General features: G+C 42.7%; 1 protein-coding gene across 1 annotated transcript in view; it reads left to right on the forward strand.

The window, feature by feature from the left end:
• Positions 1-2726, forward strand: part of LOC308166501 (trypsin-like) — a 17979-nt gene extending 15253 nt beyond the window's left edge. Inside the window, exons 5-6 of the mRNA XM_080540823.1 lie at positions 1807-1943; positions 2417-2726. Of these exons, the coding sequence (XP_080396949.1) occupies positions 1807-1943; positions 2417-2569 (290 nt within the window). The 3' untranslated portion in view covers positions 2570-2726. The remainder of the gene's footprint in view (positions 1-1806; positions 1944-2416) is intronic.
• The last annotated feature ends 696 nt before the right edge of the window (positions 2727-3422 follow it).

Here is a 3422-nt window from a genome sequence, read left to right on the forward strand (position 1 = left end):
CCTAGGCATTTAGGTGCCCTAGGCGAGAGTATGATTTGATGCCCCCTCCCCCCAACATTTTAGGGGCGCCACCACCACCACCACATTAAGCCACCAGTACTGCCTCATCACCACCCACACATTCAACAGTAAAAATATGGACAACAATGGTTTGAAGACAAAAATAGACAGTAGGCTGAGACATATTTTCATAGAGACATGAAATTCATAGATACATTTTTTAATTTATTTATTAAAATGTATCTAAATAAAATGTTTTTTTTTTGGGGGGGGGGGGGCATTTGGCGCCCCCCAGGCATTTGGCGCCCTAGGCGACCGCCTAGTTCGCCTATGCCTAGGACTGGCCCTGGCTAGACCCACACTTTACTTGACCAATTGTGACGCCTCCCACTCTGCCTGCATATTGGCTGTGGCTGGAGCCTGGGCAGAGTGGGTGGAGCCTGGGCAGAGTGGGTGGAGCCTGGGCAGAGTGGGTGGAGCCTGGGCAGAGTGGCTGGAGCCTGGGCAGAGTGGGAGGAGCCTGGGCAGAGTGGGTGGAGCCTGGGCAGAGTGGGTGGAGCCTGGGCAGAGTGGGTGGGTCGTCAGGTTGAGTGGTGTCACCCTGGTTTGGGGAGCTGGGGATATGAGATGGGTGTCCTCACCTCTGTCTCTCTCTTCCTTCCTTATGATTTGGGTTCTGTTGGTAAGGTCTCTGGGTCTCTGGGTAGGGCCTTTCAGTTTTACACTACATACATCCATACTACACCTCTTACACCTACAACATACATTATACAACCATTCACTCATGGCATACACTACTGATTCGTATCCATAATCATATACATATGTTATTTAGTTTATGTTGGTTCATTTACTTAAATGAAACTTTTTTTTACTTTTTTTTATTTATTTTTTAAATACTGAAGATGGGATCAGTTTAATAGTCTTCCTCATCTCCACAACCGTCCCCAGAGTCCAGCCCCACCTCCTCATAGTCCTTCTCCAGGGAAGCCATGTCTTCTCTGGCCTCTTCTATACACATGTTACCAATCAACATACAAACGTTTAACCCAGCAAACTTAATCTCCTACCTACAAACAGGGAGCTGGGCCCGGATTCACAAAGCGTTCTTAAGAAGATTTGGTATTCATGAAGAAAATCTTATCTTTTCTTTAGTTTTTTCTTAACTTTCTTCTTTTAAGATTTTTCCTAAGATAGAACTTAAGAACAACTTAAGAACAAATGAGATTCTCGAAAACAAAGTTCTTAGATTTCTTCTCAAATTTCTTCTCAACTTTAAGAGAAGCTCTCACCTGTCTTAAAGCAGCTAAAGTGAAAGGTAAGTCTTACTTGAACAATTTTGTATTGCATTTATTTGATTTTATTAATATTTAGTTTAGCCCTAGACAATGTGTTAACACATATTGTTAATTCAAGTTGGTCAGAGTACTTTTGTGTGAATGTAGCCTATCACATGTTTGTATGTTTGAGATATAACTGAAATGGGCCTTTCAGCCTGTGTCACATGTAGGCCTATTCTTTAATCTCTTAATATCGGTATGTACTCTATGTAAGCCAGTGAGTTAATAAGAGAGAGAGTGACACACAGGTGTAAAAATCACAGTTCAAAATCTAAGAACTTCTTAAGTGAGAAAACTAAGAAGTTCTTAAGACAGGACAATTCTTAAGAAAGAAATGGTGAATAGTGTTTAAGAACATTCTTAGGAACATCTTATCTTTTTTCTTAAGAATTGTCACACAACACTTTGGTGAATCCGGCCCCTGGTATCTTAAAGGGCGTCTTCCTGTCTTTGTGCTTCCCTACAGTATACATGCCCGTGAGGCTGAGGTGTCTGGATCTGCCCATCATTGACGAGGCGACCTGTATGAACGCCTACCCCGACATGATCTCACCCCGGATGGTGTGTGCCGGTTTCATGGACGGAGGCAGAGACTCGTGCAACGTATGTCACACCACACACACTCTCTTATTAGAATATACCATACGAGAATATCTGATGTTACATTAGCTTCTGTATGCCTCTATCTCTCACTCTCCTCCTGTGATTGGTGTCTCCCACATACATGTGTATGTACGTACATCTAGTATCTAGAACGATCTTTTGAGTCTCCACCCACCCCCTTTGTTTTCGGATTATGATGATTGCTTTCTTTCTGTAGTGTAGTAACTGAAACCCCCCCCCCCCCCCATCCTGTCTTATCTGTGTGTGTCTCTCTCTCTGTCTCTCTGTCTCTGTCTCTGTCTCTCTCTGTCTCCCTCTCTCTTTGTCTCTGTCTCTCTGTCTCTCTGTCTCTCTCTGTCTGTCTGTCTGTCTCTCTCTGTCTCTCTCTGTCTCTCTCTCTCTCTCTGTCTCTCTCTGTCTGTCTCTACCTCTCTCTCTCCCCCTCCCTCTCTCTCTCCCTCTCCCTCTCTCAGGGAGACTCAGGCAGTCCTATGGTGTGCGGCGGGGAGCTGCAGGGCCTGGTGTCCTGGGGTCAGGGCTGCGCTGAGCCCAACTACCCCGGCGTCTACGTCAAAGTGTGCGAGTTCGGTGGCTGGATCGAGAGAACCCTGGCCGAGTATGCATAGTATAGTACAGCTGGCTGTACACCTCTAGGATAACCATCAATTCATCCTCCTCCTCCTCTCTCTCTCTCTCTCTCTCTCTCACACAGAAAGTGTGTATCACTGAAGTCTTATCAGCACAGATCATAACCCTGTAAAACACATTAATAAAATCCTCAGGTTAAACTACTATCCATGTTGTCTGTGAATCAAACTGACTTCGATCAAAGCAAATTTGGGTACAATTCCACAAGTCCATACAAGCAAGCGGCCACAATAAGAAACAAATGACTTGAACATTTGTCAGAGGTTGGTGGAAAAAGGTTTATTTGAGTTACAGGTTTTTATTTTTCTCTTTTATTAAATACAATCATCTTATCATCAATCATCTTACATATATCATCAATATAAAACATATGTCTGTGTAAGATGGCACACATTTTGGGATAGAGTTATACTGTAACTTATAGTCATGAATAAACACCTACATTGGTCAGTATGTTTTACAGATGGGGTCAACTTATGAGGTAGCATGTTTTCAATGAATGTATGTCCACATTATTATTATTAATAACAACTTTAATTTATATAGCGCCTTTCAAAAACCCAAGGACGCTGTACAAGGGGATGAAAACGGACAGACAAAACAGAAAACAAACAAAGCAAAAACTAAAACAATGACTAGGGGCCAAATGCCTTGGAGAACAGATGGGTTTTGAGGGCTAAGACTGCTTATGTTTCCCATTGACTGTATGGAGGCCATAGCGGTCTACCAAACATACTCCTAAAATGGCAAATATATCACCTTTAATGTATACGGTAGTTATTTGCTCTGAATATGCAAATATTTGTATACTAAATGAATATTATGTAAAGC

This window comes from Nansenia antarctica, assembly GCF_963989245.1.
Source record: "Nansenia antarctica genome assembly, chromosome: 10".
In the NCBI taxonomy this organism is placed as follows: Eukaryota; Metazoa; Chordata; class Actinopteri; order Argentiniformes; family Microstomatidae; genus Nansenia; species Nansenia antarctica.